Genomic DNA, 19776 nt, shown 5'->3' with positions numbered 1-19776 from the left:
GTGGGGGTAGACCGTGACGCTGCATCACAAGCGCGCAACACGAGTTTTCGAGCGGCAGCGTCGCGAGACGGATCTTTTTCTTAGCGTTCTTCTCGTCGCCGCGTTTTCTTGTCACCTGTCCGTCTCTTTTTCTCTCTCTCGCGAGATATACTGTTTAACGTTTCTGGTGATCGTGGATGGAAGAGTCGCAATTTTCGCGCGTCGATTAACGCTCGCGTGTCGCATTGTGCGTCCGAGTGATAGAGAGGTACTCATGTTCCGCATCCTCGTGCGCTCCAAGATATCACGCATTATGCGACCTCACCGTGACCCTCGTGATCATCACGGACACCTGTAAGGTAACTATCTCCGAGAACGAAGCACATATACCTATGTGTGTATGCGACATGGAGTGTCTCACCGAGAATCTGATCGATACCCGAAATTGAAAGCTTTATCTAGTGACTCGAATAACGCTGCTCTTAAATTTATAGACATTCGGAAAATTGCAGTGCACTTTTAGTCGATATTTAATACATTCGTAAATTATAAATTTAATCTCGGCGCTGCACTTTCTTACCACTTTCTACATGTTAAATGAGATAGGTGTACGTTCAGAAAGAGGGAAAAATTGCAAGAAAGTATGTATGGAATGTGCTGCTAAGAAGAATAATCGCGTATGTATGCAACATTTAAACCATATAATTTCGCAAGTAAAAGAAAAAAAATCGCTACTCTATAATCTTCTTTTTGTTATTGACATATTAAAAATTGCACGAAAAAAATTATACGAATGGAAATTAAATAAAAATAATAAAAAATGTTAAAGCTCGACGGCTTAAAATATTGGCTTTCGCTGATCTTCCGCAGTGTTTTGCATTAGTGAACCGTGGCCTAATCAAACTCCTTAAAACTCGCTATTATTATTGGATTGTCTTTTAAGCGGTTTGCCTTTGTTAGCTTCTTACACTTCGAAAATACATTATTGTGCGAGTAGAAAAATGATTTTAAAAATCAGAAACTTTACGGTGTGCGCCAGTAACGTTTGACTCATTGGAATTACTAAAAAAAAAATCATAAAAACATACAAATTAGATTATAAATTTATATTTCCTTTCACAAACTCTTAACGTTTATTTTGCGCGTATTTCTTTAATACGATTTGCACAAAATTCATATAAGCTCAAATTTTTGTAAGTCCAATCCAATTATTCGCAGTGAAAGAATTAGAAAACGGAGTGAACGCGCTAACAATATCCAGCTGTGGTTGGCCGGATGTGTTTCAATAATCCAGCTTTATATAACGTCTTGTCGACGAGAGCGCTTTCGTGCATCGCGACACAGTTGCATTTTGTCCACCGAGAACTGTCGCGATCTAAATCTGTCCGCTTTAGCGGCTCTCCATCGTACTTTTTGCATAATGAAATGAAAATAGATGTATATTTCGAGTTTATGGGGGAGAAGAGCCGCGAAAGGAACGAAGTGTAACAAGAGAAATCGAATTAAAGTGACTTCTCGATTCGTTCATACTTACAGTATTCTTCGATCGCGGTTTCGTTAACGTCAATAAAACCTCATTTAAAACTCTCGCAGAAAACTTTTGTCCACGAAATATCATCCACATACATATGCTTTACCTGGAATAATGCTTCTCGAAACCGCCGGGCAATGCACTTTTCCTTCAAACGAAACGTAACGGTACGCGCATTGCGCGTAAACGACGCGGCGAAATGTAGCGAAAAGTGTATAGGATCGAGTTTGTTGATCATTATTTGACCCCATTGCGATCCACTCGGCCTCGTTGATCGCGAAAAAGACTCTGGGAAATTGGCTACGATGTCGCTGAAAAACACATGTCCATCGCAGTTGTTAACCGTCATCGAGCACCTCGCCAAGGACACGTACGCGAAACGCGAGACTAACGCGCGCGAATCGCATCAGATCTTGCACATTGGGCTCATTAAAAACGGGAACCAAAACCAGATACGTGGGGCGAGAAGTATGAAAATAAAGGAGAGATGCAAATGAGAGGGAGATGAATGTAAATAGAGCAGAAAGATATTCCTGTCTGGAAATATATTCTTGCCGAATTAATTAATCCAGCGCCAACGTGAAGAGATATTTGCTTGTAAATTCGGGATGAAGCCAAAAGTTACTGCATGAGAAGTAAGATCAAACAAAAAAAGCGAAGAATTTATCTTAAGAAAATATTGTGTCTAAAGCGTAAAGTTCTTAAGGATGTATGGGTGACATCTCAAAGCATTACCAAAAATCTAAAAATTTCATAGATTGTTCTATTATTACGTCTAACAATAAGTATCTGTGTAAAATTTCAGCACAATTCTCTTACTGGTTTAAAAGTTATTGTAATTAAGGATGTATAGGAGGTATTTCAAATATATTCAGAAAGTGCTGTAAATTGTTTCTAAATTAAATTAAAAATTCTCTGTAAAATTTTGAAGTTATTTAAGAGTTATTTAAGTTTAAAGTTAATAAAATTAACATTATCCCTTATTATATAGAGAATCGACATTTTTGCTGTGTGTGTGTGTGTGTGTGTGTGTGTGTGTAAATATAAATAAAATATAAATAAACCATTAAGATATTTCTTAAACTTTTGTTATGTGTAAAACATACATCATTGATATTGTATTTTAAGTTTCAAAATTTTTTGCAACAAAACAATTTTTTTAATTGTTTAAACAATACTAATTATTTAAATAACAAAAAATCATACTCAAACTGTTAACGGTAATCCCTTCTAACATATAAAATTTTTAAGTTGTTTGACATACATGGAAAGTCTTCTTTTATTGAAAGTTTAACTTTAACAAGGACTGTACGACCTATACACCCTTAAGCCTGAAATTCTTTAAAGTCCTTTATCAATATGTAAGCTATTATTAGAGTAGGTCGGAGTTTTTAGATATCCTGTTAGATATCTAAAAACTCCTTTTTAAACATAGGTAATGATGATGCTGGTTTCTCAGTCTGATGGTATTCTGTCTTCTTCTAGTATTTTTGTAAATAGCAATGCAAGATTTCTCTGCACATACCACCAGTTCCATATTTATATCATTAATTAATACATAATTTTTGCAAATCTATATACGTTTAGCTTTGTAAATATATAAAAAAAATAACAAGAAAATATTCAATCACTATTATATGACTTTATTTAAACATTTTATGCCTTCATTTTTTTCATCGATAAAAATCTATTTAAAGATATTCATATTGAAGTTATTTACAACATTTTCACTAAAGAATATGTGAATAGGGTTTTCGAAAGTTTATCCTTAATTTCCTTCGAAGCGATAACTTTGTGGCTCATCTGTTGAAAGACCCTCCGTAATAATAAACAGCTAACACGAAATAATCAAAGTAAAACATTTGCTAACGATGGATGGCACCGAGCGAGAAACTAACAATAAGATTAGAAAAATTCCACGAAAATCGCAATGGCGACTGTTCGGGTGTCTTACGGCCCGGTCGTAAATAAATGCTCCTCGTGCATTGATAAATTCTACGTAATGTGACAGACGGCAGGTATATTCTTGGCGCATTTCGTTCCTAAGAATAAGTGTAAAAGCGGCATCGCAGATTATCTGGCCTCGTTGCTCACATGAGTCGGCATGTATAATACGTTACCGTGATCGATCTTAACGTCCGACAAACGACGATTTAGCTTCCATCGGGATATGACATCGAACGGCCAACGACGGGTCAACGGCCTGGCGCATAATTGCTGGCTACTGTCTCCGCGAAGGTATAATTAATGACCTCTCTCTCTAAAGAAAGTTTTCGATATATTTCCGATTAAAAAGAATTCTAGCGATCAGATGCAAAAAAGTAAGGATAAGTTAATCCGATGCTTTCGTTATGCGAATATTCCTGACAGTTTCTTTTTGTTTCAGAATCGTGATTTAATTTTCAACATGTCAATTTTTGATAGAAATCTTGAGCTATTTGAAACTCATTACTCATCCATCATGGTCTACCGTGGTTCATCCGTGGAATTGTTTGGCGCGAAAGAAGAATAATACGTTTGATACTTTAAAAGCCGGCCGTGGAAGACGCGGATAGTGAAAATCCGTTGTCGCCTCTTTTCCTGTAGTTTTTCCGGCACGGAAATAAGAGAGGAATCCTTTAAAAGAAGTTTGAAGCCAATTTAGATTCGCGCTCGCGCCCACCTGATGTTTCTTCTTCCTCTTCGCAGTCCAGAGACTGGTTCCGGATCACGGTGCGATGCAGGCGCGCTGCACGCGGTGCCGCTATTTTCACGGAGAAGCGCACGCTTCTGTGGCATTTGTGTGGATGCGTGGAATCATTCATTTATGATATATGTCCGCAATTCGCCGCGGCCGTGAAAGCGCGCACAATTAATATCACGAATTAATATCACGGTGAATTCGTTAAACAAAATCGCGAAATCATGGCCCGCGGGAGGGAGAGAAGGAGGAGAGGGTTGAAGGGAGGGGAGAGGAGGAGAGGAAGAGAAATCGTGGTCGATTTATTCTAGATTCTCAGAGATGATTGTTCTTTATGTCGGACCTGAATCGGAATAAGAGAAAGACTCGCATTCTCAAAACGATTTATTCGTTTTACTTATCATTCAGACAATTTACCACACAAGAGTTAATTAGTTAATTTCTTCTATGTGAGATAATTACGCGTAATTGCATGTGGTATGCGGACCGAATTGTAAAATTTTTACGGTTGTTATTGTTCCGGCAGGACACGTTTGGATGCGACAGCTGAATAATAACGTTCGCAGATATTCATATTTTATTATAATGAGCAATTCCATTGTTCTCTCTTCTCGCGCAATATTAATAACGCATAATTAGGTTGCGCGTGCATACGTATTTCAGGAAAGCCACGTCGAGAATTAATAATAAAAGATATTTAACATTGTGTAGTATGAACTTTGCATGAATTCCGTTCTTTTTAACAATATCCGTACATGAATAGCGGACGTAAACGTTACGATTATCCTGCAACGTCTGTGTTCTAACCTGTAGAATTTCGTTAAAGTAGGTAGAATCGGAACAATGATTATTACGATGCTATCTAAAATGCGACGGTGAAATCTATAAAAAGCGAGCGATATGAATTCACAGCAACCACGCTCTAAAAACATATCTTAAAATATAATTGTCTTAATTTTTCACACACTCTGTTTCTCACATTTATTTGTTGAATTTAACATACTTACCATACACCATTTTCCAGAAAAATAAAGATAAATTTATAATAAATGAAGCTCTGTAAAGCCATACAAAAAGTCCGGAAAAGCCTTTTCTTCATCATGATAATGGAGCAACAAAACATTTTGTTTATGACGAGAAAGATAACGCAGCCTTTAAACGCATAAATTTCACGTGCTGTAGACGCAACAGGAAAAAAGTCATGTGTTTGTCGAGTGATTGTCAGTTCGTCAAACGTGTATCGAATAAGTGGTACATCGGAACGAAGACAGAAAACGTGCGATTGCTTTATAAGAAGAAAGAAGCCAGAGGAGTAGCAAGTAGCAAGACAACATAAGGCAAGGAAAATCTAGGTCGCGAGTGAATTCCGCATCGTTTTTTTTCTCGTTTATCCTGACCGTATTCGTGAAACGCACATGATTTAAGGTCGATTCTCGGTTAGGTCACGGTCCGGTCACGATCCGATCAAAAATCATTGCCATCCTTCGAGTCGTTCGAATTGTCGTCGCGCGATTCTCAATTCCCATGACGCGATAAAGCACTCCGAAGTATCTTCTGGTTTTGAAATTACCGCGTATTGGGTTTCTATTTCCCGCAAGACGCAATGTATACGCGTGCACTACGTCAAGCAGAGCGCTTCCGCGTTCGTAGAAGCGGAAGAAGTTGCCGACGCGAGTCGAGACACACGCAAGGGAGATGGGAACGCAAGATTGTGGACTGTTAAAGCCCATCGAGCGACGTACACGGCATTTTTCTGTCTTTTCGTCCGAAGATTGTAAAATTAATTTTTACGCGATTTTTCTAGGGCGCTTCGTCACATAAAATACCGAAAGATAAGATGCTGATCGAAAATTCGTACAATCATATTTTTTAGCCTCTTCTATTTTAGGAAAATTATTAATTGTTATTCTAATAATACACGTACGTGACGATGCCATACTATATACATTGTAACGTGTGCATCGTAAAAGCGCATTATTTGTCGCGGTTTTGTGATTCTAACGGACGCAGTGGGATTCCGTAAACAGACATAATCCCTTTATATCCCCCCCCCTTTCTTCATAGTCCGTCAGATGCAAATTGCATATCAGGCTTTGCACTTTTATGGCGATTCTGTACAAATCAATCGGCATTCTCGTCAAGGCTTTTCCATCTTCGGCGAAACCTCCGTGACTATAATTAGCGTGACCGCGAGGCTCACTGACCAAATTGCCATTTCCTTTTTATGGATTCTCGAAGAAACGCGTGCCGTTTGCGACAAGTCCAAACAAGTCCAAATATAACCGAAATACCTGACATGTAACGAACGCTCCTTCTCGCCTTTAAAAATATCATCAACGGGTGCTTTATTAGGAACTATTTGAAATGTGCGGCTATTTTTGCAATCTGTTTTATTAAAATCTACGTTTTCGCATAATGGTAGATAATTAGCGCTTTGCCACTCATAGTGAGTGATGATTAATATCTTGTTGTGGTACCGTTATGTAATTTGTCATAGTTTCTGGAAAGACGTAACGGAAAAATAAGTAACGTAACGTCAAATCGCGAGAAATCTAAAGAGGACTACAAAACTGCGCTCGTTAAGAGTAAAATACCTATAAAAAATAAGAAAAAAAATTCGATTAAATCTCTAACTTAATTATAGTATTAGTTGACTCGTTCTATTCAGTTCTGCTACACGCCGTGTTAAAAATAATGAAATCAGCTAGATATTATCATTTGATAAAACAGATAAAACTATAGAAGTCTGAGATAACTCAAATTAGTAGCTGGCCATTTGTTTCGCTTCGCTATTCTGTTACAAGTTACATTAGAGTTACAAGTTAGATTGCCCGGTATTCATAGTCGATTCTTATATTTAAGACTATCTTAAGTACTATCTTAAGATGTCATAAGCCAATCACAGAGTCGTATTAATGTCTTAAGACATTACTTAAGACGGTCTTGAAATAAGATCTGACTATGAATACCGACCTAAGAAAACGATAGTAATCTATTTATTTATGGAGTATTATGGATTTAATATAAATTGTGAATTTTCGTTGTCGATCCCTTACAACATGTACTTCCGATACCTCGTTATATTTGCGCAACGTGAGAATCGATTGAAAAGTTGCCAGTATTACGGATTACTCAATTTTGGCCATGAAGGGTCTTGATGTTTGCGTTCATGACTCACGTAGCAACGACGCAATGTCGGACCCGGATTACGTCGACCATGAAACATAAGACAAGGTAAAGGCGAACGTCCCCTTGCTATCCCTGTTCTCTTTCGTTCCTGCCAGCGATCTTAGCTCTCTTCACCCTCGTCCGTATTTTTCCCTACAAGATTAAGTACTGCATGAAAACGTAACGCTTGCTCGAATGTACGATGTAAATGTACACTTTCTTTTGTTCGGGACGCTTAAGAAACTCCGTGTCTATTTAGACGATGAGTTTTGAGAAAATTAAACCGTGTTAATAAAATACTTGCTAACGTAATTTTGTAAAAGAATTATCTATTAGCAAAATGGCATTTATTCAATTAAAAGAAAAAGAACATTAATTTTGCTGTTTATCTTCCGATACAATTCACTATAGGTTTACATAAATAGATGCGAATAATAATGTGAATTTATATATTGCAAATTTTGTATTTTTGCGGAGCTGCTCCTGAAACACTCGGGGTGCGCACAATGCACTCACAAGTGTGTCAAGCGCGTGTGTGTACACTTTAGCTCTCTCACAATCGATCGAGCATATCACTCGTTGCAACACACAGTGTTCATAATATACACTCTTGAGATAGGCGATGCACGGCATGTGTATTATGTGTATTACATATGCACTTTCGGACTATCGCGTCCGTGTAAACGCGAATACCACCAGATGGAAGAGTCTCGAATGCCCCAGGAGAGAACGAGTGCAATGTTTCCTTCCACTGCATCCAACAAAAGCTCCTTTGGACGCGAAAAGAGAGCGCAATACTCTTCACATTGCATATATATACATGAATTCGCAACACCACTCGGAGGGGAATTGCATCGCGCTCAAAGGCCCAGATCCTTATCTCGAGCGTTGCAATTTCGATAGAATTGGATAGCGAGACTCGATAACGTCGTGTCTTATAGTACATATGCTGCTTGCAAAAAATCCTTAAAAATTTCGTATTTATTCAAATAATGAGTTTTTGAGAAAGCTACACGGACTTTACGCACACTAATCAAATATATACGTGACCTCTGTGAACCTAGCACCCCCACCACTAAAAAAAGGTTCGGGTATACGGCATAATTTAGTGCTAATTTATTGCTAATTTATTGTTTGTACTCATTCGCAGGAAATTAATATCAAAAGTGGGGATGCTGCCTTCACGTTACGCTAGCACTCCACTCCTCAAAAATACGTATAGAGTAGGGGAGACCGGGGCAAACTCGACACAATTTTTTCAAAGGCAATTTTCAACAATTAATTAAAATTTTCAAGCAAATTTAATGGTATACATTTAAAGAGTGTTCCTTCAGGTATAAAATTGCTTAAGGAAATTTTGCTATACATTGCTTAGTTTTGCCCCCAGGAAAGGAAAAGTGACGCAAAGACAAATCTTTAAATTGAAAAATGCCGGGGCAAACTTGACACTTTGCCTGATCGACACAATTTGATCTGGAACTTATTTTTTATTGTCTAAAACTAAACATACATTGTTTATCGTGTATTTAACAAGTACAAACATTCGAAATTAAGTAAAACAATCGTTGGAAATAATGAGAACAGAAATTGTTAAACATTCAATTATTTTCATCTAAACTCATGTCTGAAATACAATTTATGCAAATAAATTCGCGATTAGACGTGCACACACATTTGTCATGGGCTATAATAGCTGCATGATAAGCATTGTTTGTTATTGGGAGCTGATAAAACGGCGTGGTGTCGACTTTGCCCCGAACGTCGTTTTTCACTTTTGTTACTCCAAAAATATAAAAATTTTGAAAATATGCAAAAACTATTATCGGATTCGTATAAAACGCATCGAATTTTCTATCAAAATCACTTACCGGTAGATTCGCAAGAGTAAAGCTTGATAAAAGAGTAGAAATTTTCGAGAGATCAGAAAAATTACTTTTCACCATCAAAAACGCTTATGTCGCGCGAAAAATTACACCATAACTCAGAATGTCACCAAATTCCGTTGATAATACTGGCACATAAAGACGCATTTACAGTAGGAAACGCAAGTTTCTACGATATATTTAAATTGGCAAAAAGCCTAGTGTCAAGTTTGCCCCGGTATCGAGGTATCGAGTTGGCCCCGGTCTCCCCTACCGTAAACAAAAAAACAAGTATACCATAATTTTTTTGCTAATTTTTTGCTCTAAAATAGTGCAAAGAGATACCAAAAATATTGAATATTTATAAATGTACCGATACCGGCTACCGTAATAAAGTAACTGCGCATAACAGCAAAACGGCCGAAAATAGAAAGTTAACCGTATAAGTTTAACATTAAACTGTTTCGGTAAAACTTAAGATTAAGGGCGACCTCACCGATTTCAATGACCTTGATATATGTTGTCAAGGTCATGACCCCGAGTGAGCTTCAGAAGGTTTTAGTCGTCGCTCGTTATTCGTTAAAAAGTTATTAACAAAAAAAGTTTGAAAAATATAGCAGTTATTTTGAGTATTGGAAGGCATAAACGACTAATATGTATGTAGAAATAATACATGTATAAACGAAGAAAAGTCATTTAAAGCAGTGAATCGTTATATTAAACAGTCTTTTTGTTAAAGCAGAGAATAATTGGTATAGAAAAGTATATGTATATATACAATTTTATATGTTAGAAAGCATGAATACAAAATATTCTCTGCTTTAACCATAATTGTATGATTGGAATTGTATGATTGTATTGTATAAACGTTATTGTTTACATATATTGGACACATATAGTGTGGGATAAATATCACAGAATGTAAATAAGCAAGATTACGAGCAAGTTACTAGCTTCTGACCTTGGTTATTTACATTCTGTAGTATTCGGTCTATTTGGCGTGTTTGCGCTCATAGTCTATCAGTCATCTTTTGTCAATCGTTGTTGCAAGACTGATACGACTTAAAATGAAGCTTTACGAGTTTTTAGGAATATGTGATGATAAAAATAAACTTATAAAAGTACTTAAAGAAATAATTAATAATACATTAAATTATATAAGCTCAATCAAATATATGTAAACAATAACGTATATTCATATGGTTTCTAGTCAGATGTACTGTCAATAATGTTGCCATTATTTCAAAAAACGGTTATCTAGTATAAGGGATGATAAAAATTTTCACTGCTTTAACCGAAAGCAACAATTCGCTGCTTTAAATGACTTTCCTTCGTTCATACATGTATTATTTCCACATACATATTAGTCGTTTATGCTTTCCAATACTCAAAATAACTGCTATATTTTTCAAACTTTTTTTGTTAATAACTTTTTAACGAATAACGAGCGACGGCTAAAACCTTTTGAAGGTCACTCGGAATCATGACCTTGACAACATATATCAAGGTCATTGAAATCGGTGAGGTCGCCCTTAATCTTAAGTTTTACCACACGGAGAGAATTTTCTCTTAAAATTTACCCTGAAATCATGGTAGTTGTGGGACAACATGTACCACCAAGAATTTTATGCGAGCTATTCTGATTAATATCTGTCATAATAAAAAATATTACAATAATATCTATTACATTAAAATATAAAATATGTTTGATTAATTTTACTAAAATATATCTAGAAAATTTCAATAATTTTTCAAAACCAATCTGCTTGGTAATTTTTATCACGTTGTTTGTAAAATGTCTTTTGTATATTTTAAAAATTCTTGGTTGCCAAGTTGTCCCAAGTTTGTAGTGAATTTAAGGGTAAAATATAACAAAAAATTCTCTCCGTGCACTGTTTCTTCAACCAAATACATTACTTTGGAATTTATTGCTCGTTGTTAAAATTAACAAAGTCAACCAAGAGTATGGTCACGACAAGAGTAAAGTAGGAGAGACCAGGGACAAACAGGGGTAATATTTTCTTCATTTGAGCTGATGTCTTCGATTTACTTGTTTATATATGTATAAACTTTTTCTCTTTTATAAGGTAAATACATTCTTTACTTACATTATGATATGGATAAAATTTATCCACATTTTATAATTATGTAGAAAAATCAAATTTTATGAAGATTGAAATTTGTTACGATTGTCTCTACCCTTAAGGCTGGTTGTAATAGAGCTCAAGGTTAATTTTAACAAGGTAAAATCCACTCATAAAAAAGTCGTGTAAGAGATTTTATTGTTGATATTTTTCCGCGATGCTAATTGGTTCTCTCATTGCGCTGACTTCGTGAGCATCTGTCATCGCATATTTTGACAGTTTTATGTATCAAGGGTTAAGTAATAATGTAATAGTAATAGTATAATTAATAATATTAAAGCTAAATAGCGCGCACGAAGCGCGCGTTTGTGATGTCTAGTAAAATAAAAACGAACATATATAATCAATGTAGCAAAACGTTTTATTTTTTAAAAGCTTTTTTCAAATAGTTCTGGACATTTTTAATTATTTTAAACAGACGTTGCTAAACCTATATTTGTTTTTCTTTTTCATATATTTGGCATTCTAAAATAATAATAACAGTATTTTTATAAAAGAAATATATATAAATGAATAGAAATGAACACCAAAATAACAACTGCTATTGGTGTTGATTTCTACCAAGAGTGCTACCAAGAGTGGAATTGGTGGAATTTATTGAGTTAAACAACGAGCAATAAATTCAGGATTGGATATTTTGAGAGCAATAAATTATAGAATCAATTTAATATCAAAATCAACACAGCAAATAATTTTTTTAACATACTTTACTCTTGTCATGAACCTAGCCTGCACTCTTAGTGGAATTTGTTAAGTTAAACAATGAACAATAAATTTTACACTACATATTTTAAGAGCAATAAATTATAGAATCAATTTAATATCAAAATCAACACAGCAAATAATTTTTTTAACATACTTTACTCTTGTCGTGACCACACTCTTGTTTGATTTTGTTAATTTTAACCCTTAAATGCCACCCTGGGGTCCAGCGGACCCCAACCCTTTAGATCGATATATTTTCAAATGTTCCCCCCAAAAATGGAGCTCATGCTCCCATTGATGAAAGTTGAGTGATTGACCTACCCGCTTATACACTTAGCAGTACTCAGTTTACTTAATTTTTTATACTATGTTGAAATTGAAATTTTAACAATATAAGCATTTTATTCTCTTTTCTAAGCCTTGAACAACATTGAAAATAATTTTCATAACTAAATATCAAAAAATCAATGAGTAAGGAGACATTTTTCATGCTGGGGTCTTTTAGACCCCATGTGTCATTTACGAGATTCTTGAGAGGTGAGGCATTCAAGGGTTAACAACGAGTAATAAATTTCAAAGTAACGTATTTGGTTGGAGAAACAATTTAATGTTAAACTTATACGATTAACTTTCTATTTTCGGCTGTTTTGCTGTTATGCGGTTACTTTATTACGGTAGCCGGTATCGGTACATTTATAAATATTTAATATTTTTGGTATCTCTTTGCACTATTTTAGAGCAAAAAATTAGCAAAAAATTATGGTATAAGTACTTGTTTTTTTGTTTACGGTATTCTATATGTGTTTTTTAAGGAGTGGGGGTGCTAACGTAACGTGAAGGCAGGACCACCACTTAATTTTGATATTAATTTCCTGCGAATGGGTACGAGCAATAAATTCGGGAATAGAGCAAATTAGCACCAAATTATGCCGTATACCCGAACTTTTCTTTAGTGGTGGGGATGCTAGGTTCACAGAGGTAAATACGTAATATAATAATATAAGTAAAGTATATAAAGTATACATAAAATAATCCTTATTTCTTCAGCTTCTTCTTTTTGCGTTACTGGTAACTGGAAATGAAAACGCTCAACGTTGCACGTGTTCCACGAACGCAAATTTCCCGAAAGCTGCTCGCGTATATCTCAAATCTTCATCTCGGAAATTCCCATTCTTTCGCAACGATATTCTCTCGAGGATCTTCATCTGCGAAAATTATTTAAAGCGCGCTAAATATGGTGTGAGAACGTCTGTTCTTCAATATAATGAAACAGCTTCTCGCGCGTGCGCGCCGTAACAAACGCGCACACGTGAGACATCACATAAGATTAAAAACGTGCCACTCCGATTTTTATTCGAGCGTCTGGAAAACATCTGCATATTCAGCATATTGTCCGACACAGCATTATAATTAGGCAATTTGTCACATCGCGGTCATTTATCCCTCATAAGTGTATCACCGTGATCAATAACTAACTTCGACAAATTATCCGAATTGCTAAAAGATACATCAGTTAACATATATTATTCCTTTGCCGCGCTACGATAATTAAAATAGATTTCTCTTATTTTCCAACGAGTGTTTCTCATGCTAACGAGATACGAACGGCACCACCAATCTAATCAATTTTGTATCCCATTCACCCGCGTTCGCCACGTGAATATTTCACTTGAGTTGCAGAATTAAAGTCGAATGGCTGTACGAGCAAGACTCGTGCGCAGGGGCGCGGTGAAGCACGGAAAGCACAGCGATGACGCTTCCAGTTTCGAGCTATGAGGAACTTCTCATCCAGGTCCGTGAGCTCACTCACGAAACGATCCTTCTACAGCGTCAATTATCCTGTGATCTCTTCGACAACGCCGATCCACCGGACGTGAATCACAACTTCTCCTTCGTTCGGAAGAACTACGAGAAGGGTAAGACAATATTTCACTCTTGGCGATCTTATAATCTTTAAGCGAAATGAAAAGTAACATAATGTAATTATATGCTAAAATAGAAACGTATGCAAAAATAATTAAACGAAGTGATAAGAAATCGTCTCTTAATCGAAGAGTACACTGAGAAAAAAATGTTGTTAATTTGACTAAACTCGTTTAGTTGGTGTGATTTGTTTAATGTAAATATTAATATATTTAAATCAAATATACGTGAGTAATATCAAGAAATATTTTATTTTATTTTATATAATATTTGTTGAATTAACAAATGTTAGCTTGACAGCCCGTGACCGCTGCATTTAGTTGAATCAAATAATATTTCTTTGAATCAACGATTTTTTTTTCTCAGTGTAAGAACTCCATAGAATGTGAAGGTTTTATCGATTAGTCATATAGGTAAGCCTCGTTTGGTGATGCATCGACCTCGACTAGGGTTATAGTTGGCTACGTCTTAGTCCGGTCTTGAGGTAACTATACTAATATATGACATCACAACTAGTGCATTGAACTCTCGTTGAACCTTATGTCCGCGCCAATACTCTTAACTGTTAGGATGCAAATGAGCGTCCGGCAAAAAGCTAGACTTAAGCGATAATACGAACTCGTGCCCGCTGCATTGTGCATATCTTATGTGCGTCGTAAAATATTGTATAAATTATCACAGAATAATAAAACATCCGCGATATTATAGACATACATTTAGAGAAAATTTAGTACCATTCAAGTGATCAAAAGATCGCATGATATAATACGCCAAATTCGTCTGAAAGTTTTACAAGTATATATTTATCGAGCTATTGTCAGAGCAGACGGATTATTTTTGGAGATTTCTGATAACATTCGCGTTTATTCTCGTTTCTCGGACTCGGTTATCGATGTTAGACGAACGGATCGCCAGTAAGATCCGATTTAAACTTTCACGGACGATCCTGGCGCAAACACGTCTGGTAAGTGGCGTCTGGCGTCTGTAGATTCGTAAGATAGGCAATGGTTGGACCGATGCCATCTAGATGCCAAAGCACTTTGTAACGAGGCGGACCAAAGGGAAGTGCGACAAGTCGCGGAGAATCCTTGTCGTATTGAAACAAAAGTAAAAGTGCCTTGACACCTCGGAACGAAAGTTCACCGGTTCTCTTCTGTTTCAAGTGTCACTTGCCAATTCCATTTCATCCGCCTCGAGCGAGCTTCGAATGCTCGTTTTGCATCGCAATATCGTTAGTCGTTATCCCTTCTGTATTTTGCAATTAGCCCAGTCAAATTAAGATTTTTGGATGAAAAAATTGCCGGCAAGCTGGAAATTGGTATACAGGTTCATTTTAGTTTTCTTTTAAACATACTAAAAGTCCCCATACATAGAGCGTGAGCCGGCTGCGCTATCTTGAAAAAAAGAGTACAAAAATGGGTTTTTTGCGAATAACTCGGAAATTATTAGTTTCACGGGAAAGAACATTCAGAGCGAAAATGTAGCTGATAAAATTCCTCGCAATTTGGTTTTTTGTAGAACTTCGTACGATCATTAGTTCCCGAGATAGATTTTTTTGAAACATCGGGCAAATGAGGAAAGAGCTGTTTCTTCGAGCGTTTTTTCAAAATATCTGTTCTGGCTGTCCGAAAGTAAAAAATGCATACAATGAAAGTGAAAGAGAATTAAATTACCTACAAAATGCATTATTTATGTTATACCGCGCGACTAATATTTCTGGAAATATTACGGTTTAAATGAAATTTTGACTTTCGGAAATTATGAGAATAAATATTTCCTCGCAATATAAGTCGGAAATGGGTAGTCCTACGTAAAAAATTGTTAAAATCAAATAGAAAGGTTATTAAATTTTCATTATTTTGGTTTTTGACCGATTTGCATACGACTAATAGTATTTTTTATATCCGTAAAAGAAACGGTTTTTAGGTACACTTCTCAAAATGGCGGACTTCCGAGTTATCTTTTTTAAAAAAATACACATGTTTCTTGAAGTTTATTAAATTATCTTTAAAATGATTTTTTATTTGACCTTCTGTGATGAATACTTCCAGAGATATAGCCTTTTAAATATTTGTTTATGTTAAAAATTTCTTAATAATTTATAGTTTTTTTTACAAAACATGACATAAAAATACTTTAGAAAAAATAATATCGACATTTTTTCAAAAGTTTATATGCATATGTATGTGATCCTGCAGTGGAACCGGTTTTGAAATGAAAGTTTTTAAAGAATTGTCATTTCAATTATGCCTTTCTTAAGAGTTTTCGTAAAAAAATGGGGTTTGCCACACTTTTTTGTAATTTCCTCAGTTTCTATGAGAGATACGTACAAAATGCTTCAGACCAAATTTGAAGCTTATAAAATTTCCTGAAAAACAGTATATTCGGCATTAATATGTGACCAACAATTATACCAACAACAGATGCTAGAATAATGTTGCTCTTTTTTCCTCAGTTTACCGTAATTTTTAATGATTTAAATATTGTCGAAAAAATTTATTTCGAAATTTTTGCGGTCGGCGTAAGTTTCAAATCTCATTATACATGATGTAAGCTTTCCGTTGGTCTTTGGGTTAAATTTTTAAGACGGGTAGTATTCGAGATATAGGGTGTCGAAAGTGGCCGCAACAAATTTCTGTTTCATATGCAGAGGCGAGCACACAGTGCAAGTAAGGGATGCATATTTATTGTTGATATACTAATAATTAAACCAATAATAAACATAAAAAACTGCGTACATAACCTAAAATAAAATTCATAAAGAAATATTAATGTCAAAACGTAAATATAATAAAATACAATAATAAAAATAATAATAATAAATAATAATAATAATAATAAATAATACAATAACTATTATTACATATTATATAAATATTATGTATGATGTAATATGTGTGCGTGAGGGCATGCGTATGCGCTTGTGTAGTACAATAAAAGTAAGCTTCCCCCGCACGCGCACACATATTACATCATACATAATATTTCGTACCCATCGGTTTGCGAGTCTTCGGCAAACAGCGCGTATCGCGTTTTGCTCGACAAGCTTCAGCCCGTTGTGCAACATTCTACTCCTTTGCAACGTTCGCACGCTAGGAACAGTTGCGAAATGACGGCGATCTATCAAAATTCAAAATAAATTCGGTGCGCGATAGATCTCCGGGGAGCTTGCGTGGGTGCATGCGAGTTTATTTTCAAGCAGGAAGTTCCGCACGAAGTTACGAAACGTCGGCTCGGCTTCGTTTCCTGCGTCACAAAACCTCGCGATTAAGACGGTCGATGAGGTTACGCGAATATTATTTTAAGACTGTTGAAATAGGAAGAGCATTTTTATTGTTTTATATTATTGCTTGCGTCAAACATCCTCAAGAAAGTGCACGATGGATTTCCTGAGTAAGTGTCATTCACGAGGAAAATTTATTACGACGATATCTTCCTCGATGTGACATTTTGCATCAAAGTTCTTTCCATCGAAGCTCTTATCACTATTGTTTATTTTATCACGTTTCTTCTTGCAATAGTCAGTGACAATTTTATTTAGTTCCTTTTCTTTCAATTCCTTACGTTTAGTTTATACAGTGTGCAAACTTATCACATATTTACCCTTTTTGGCACTGATTTATAGTATAAATGCTCCATTGACTTTTGCATATGATACACGGACGATAGCAGTCTTAATAAGATAGAGATAAGTGGATATTAGTTAATGATCATATGTCTAAGAGAGGTCCTTTGTTTGATTTTATTATATTTATTTATGTTTATATAAATACAGTACGATATATTTTTTACATATTTTATATTGTTTTACGTACTTTATTACTTATATTGCTTTTATCATTAAGATTGAATTTTGATTTTGCTTTTAAAACGCGCATGTTACAAATAGAGACGGTTTGTCTAGAAAAAACGAAATTTTTTAAACATTTTTAGTTATCTTATTGTTAGTGATATGTTAAAAAATTTTTTTGAGAGACATTCTCGTAAATTTACTTCTTGTTCTGAAATACCAAATATAATATCTTCATATTTTTCGATATTTTTATACACAATACATTTAGTTATACGCGACAATATTTCGCCATAGCTATTCCATTATGAAAATATGCACGAAATTTTAATTTACTAGATAGAAAAAGTAAAACAGAGCGACGGCTCATTTTTTGTTCGGTCAGATTTCTTCTTGCTATGCATAAATGGCTACGCTTCGTATCTTGTTCTTTCACAGTTTACTTTTCTCCGCAGGCACATGGTTATTTTTGAGAAAGTCATTGAGAAAGATGAACAGCGACGCAGAAGCCTAACGGCCAGAAAAGTATCAATCTCTTCTTTTCAGCTTCTGCGTTTTTTTTTATCTTAATATAAGGGCGATTACGTGAATGAACGTTGACCTGTACAAAAAAATTTTGAAATAATTAAATATTTATTTTTATCTCGATTTTTACGAATGCAAAAACAAACTTTGTCGCATATATGTTATCTTTATGATATGATCTCGTGTTGCAGGGAAACTCTTGGCGGATAACGTGATACGGCATTGCGATAAAACGCAGGAAATCGAGACAGGACAGAAGCCCCTTGCTGAATGCAAGTGAGTATCATTTTAAATAAAAAAAAATTTTTTTCGCGAAAAACGCGTGGCATAAATATAGTATTTTATACGAAAGATAAAAAAGGAAGAACATATTGTGCAGAGAAAAACGTTTCTAACGCATCAAAATAAAATGTATGCATGCAGAATTCCTTATGTATCTTTCTGTATCTCGTTTTGACGGAAATTCGCAGCTTTCGTTCATTCTTTCAAAGAAGTCCGCGGTTCAAAAACGACAAAGAGAAAAAAAGCCATCGCGTTGGACGGAAGCTGCGGAGAAAGCAGCGTAAGAGGAATTCCATTTGCGCGACGTGTAAGTGCACGTGATGTCATTCTCTTTTATCTTTGCGCGAACGTGTAGAGCTCTCGTCGGCTTGCACTTTGCGAATGAATCGCGGTAAATCTTATGCGCGTATAAGATAGGGATCTTTTGCATGCACTATCGTTTGCACAGATTGTAAGAAGCAAGAGAAACAAGGTGATGGGAGACATCGCACTTTTGGGAAAATTCATAATTTTATAACAAATTATAATATTTACGCGTATTTCCAATATGTAATTACAGAAGATTTTGTCATTTTTGTACAACAACCTTCTATCATCTGCGCGCCAACTGACTTTATCTTCCAATACATCCTGTACGTAATACGTGTATAATAATATCATTTTGTATTATCAGAATCACATAACCGATTGTCGTGGGACCGATTTGGCTACTATCCGCGTGTACATACATACATACACCCTCTTCGCTCAGCGTTCTATTAATAGACACATTCCGCGAATAGCGCTTGTCACGAAATGCGATGACTAATGCATCGACGATGTTATCACATTGTTGCAGCAATCTGAGATTTTGGCCGCGATATCGTCGCGATTTGGAATCTACCGAGAGCGCTCGATCGGACGAACTCACCAGCCGGCTTCTGGCTTGGCGAAGTCGCGAGCGTCACCCGATAATATTGCAGGTAAGCGATGCTGCACCTGATCGATGCACGAATCCGGCTGCACAGATCGACTTGCTCGACAGGTGACGACGTTTAATATATCGGCCCCATCTGGTTGAAAATTCTGGTTGCGCGTGTACGACTAACTTATTCTTTTACCTTCGCTTTTATTCCATTCGTCGCGTCGCGTCGCGTCGCACGCCAATCGCCTTAAATCAATCGCTTTAATTTCGAGCTGACAAATAT

General features: G+C 35.7%; 1 protein-coding gene across 2 annotated transcripts in view; it reads left to right on the top strand.

The window, feature by feature from the left end:
* Positions 1-23: 23 nt before the first annotated feature.
* Positions 24-19776, top strand: part of LOC139779028 (uncharacterized) — a 45963-nt gene continuing 26210 nt past the window's right edge. Inside the window, exons 1-4 of one of the 2 annotated variants that reach the window (XM_071717216.1) lie at positions 24-338; positions 13750-13985; positions 18499-18583; positions 19428-19551. In XM_071717216.1, the coding sequence (XP_071573317.1) occupies positions 13820-13985; positions 18499-18583; positions 19428-19551 (375 nt within the window). In that variant the 5' untranslated portion in view covers positions 24-338; positions 13750-13819. Of the gene's footprint in view, positions 339-13743; positions 13986-18498; positions 18584-19427; positions 19552-19776 lie in introns of both variants that reach the window. The other variant, XM_071717217.1, reaches the window with a different exon arrangement.

Source organism: Temnothorax nylanderi, unplaced genomic scaffold (genome assembly GCF_030848795.1).
Source record: "Temnothorax nylanderi isolate EJ_2023f unplaced genomic scaffold, tnyl_v1.0 TNYL_tig0206_pilon, whole genome shotgun sequence".
Lineage (NCBI taxonomy): Eukaryota > Metazoa > Arthropoda > Insecta > Hymenoptera > Formicidae > Temnothorax > Temnothorax nylanderi.
The sequence above is the reverse complement of the archived record's forward strand: the minus strand, read 5'-3'. Positions and strand labels throughout refer to the sequence as shown.